At 38.7% G+C, this 1,207-nt stretch overlaps 1 protein-coding gene across 1 annotated transcript; it reads right to left on the bottom strand.

Annotated features, from left to right (window-relative positions):
* Nucleotides 1-222: 222 nt before the first annotated feature.
* On the bottom strand, nt 223-708 carry LOC125209592. The gene has a single exon (XM_048109185.1). It carries the CDS (start codon nt 706-708, stop codon nt 223-225), a length of 486 nt encoding a protein of 161 aa, XP_047965142.1.
* Nucleotides 709-1,207: the final 499 nt, after the last annotated feature.

Here is a 1,207-nt window from a genome sequence, read left to right on the forward strand (position 1 = left end):
CATATTTCTATTATAATTTCTTGAATTTCAACTAATGCTTGAAATATAGTATATCCATTATCCAATAAAACATCAAACATTACATATGAAAGTTGCTACCACTAATATGCCTCAATTTACAAATATTATGCACCGTATTTCTTCTAATATTAATTATATTAGGCTAAACTATCATTAGTCACACAAATACTGCAATATACTAGTATGATCTAAGATACATTTTTACTTGACCAAGATTAACTGTTTGTGTTGATAATCATTAATTATAAACTCCTCTTTCATCCTCCTTATGAAATCTTCAAATTTCTGGTTCAATTCATCGTCACTCAGCTTCTCTATTTCATCAACTTCCTCCCCTCCATTGCCAATAATCACCTCTTCACCTCGATCATCGACTTCATTGAGAAGGAAACAATCTTGCAGCTCAATTTCTTCATCTTCACTCCCTGCTATGTTGATCGAGACTTGGAGCGCCCCTTCACTCGAATGCTCGATTTCATGATCTACTTTCACTTGCTCTTCTTCAAACGTGTCAGCATCATCATCTCCTTCTTCTTCTTCGTCCAGCTTTATATGTTGGTCTGGATAGGTTTCTGCCTCTACCACTACTTGAAGGCCGTTGAGATCGGGAGGGCGGGCTAAGGGGGAGGTTTTGGTGAGGAAGAAGAGAATGCCGTTGCAGATTAGAAAAAAGAAGTTCTTGTTCATTGTGTTGCAAGTAAAGTAGTGCAAGATTTGGTAGTGTACTAAACTTGAGGAGGTGAGAGATGACCATGTAAAGGTAAACACCAATGGGAGTAGTATCGAAATTGAGAGTAGTAATTGTGTGATGGTGTGCTTCAACGGCAACAACTCCATTTCCTTCATAATACCTCTACACATGCTTTTCAAATACATGTTGAGAGAGAGAGAGAGAATGTTTTGTGAAGGGGTGGAAGTTGGTGAGGGAAATGATGTGTGTGGGGTGGCTTCCTTATATAGGAGTTGGGACTTAGGAGTAGCTAGCTTGGATACGTAGAAATGCTTCGTGCTGACATTATTACATAGATTGTTGACATAACTAGCAGTTAGCAATTAGAAAATACGTTCTACCAAAAAGAAAATATTCCCTTCGTCCGCAGATAGGAGTCCCGTTTTACCATTTTAGTCCGTCCGCGAATAGGAGTCCCGGTTCACTTTTACCATAGGGTCCTACCTTCCACTAACT

This window comes from Salvia hispanica, chromosome 3 (assembly GCF_023119035.1).
Source record: "Salvia hispanica cultivar TCC Black 2014 chromosome 3, UniMelb_Shisp_WGS_1.0, whole genome shotgun sequence".
NCBI classification, from domain to species: domain Eukaryota; kingdom Viridiplantae; phylum Streptophyta; class Magnoliopsida; order Lamiales; family Lamiaceae; genus Salvia; species Salvia hispanica.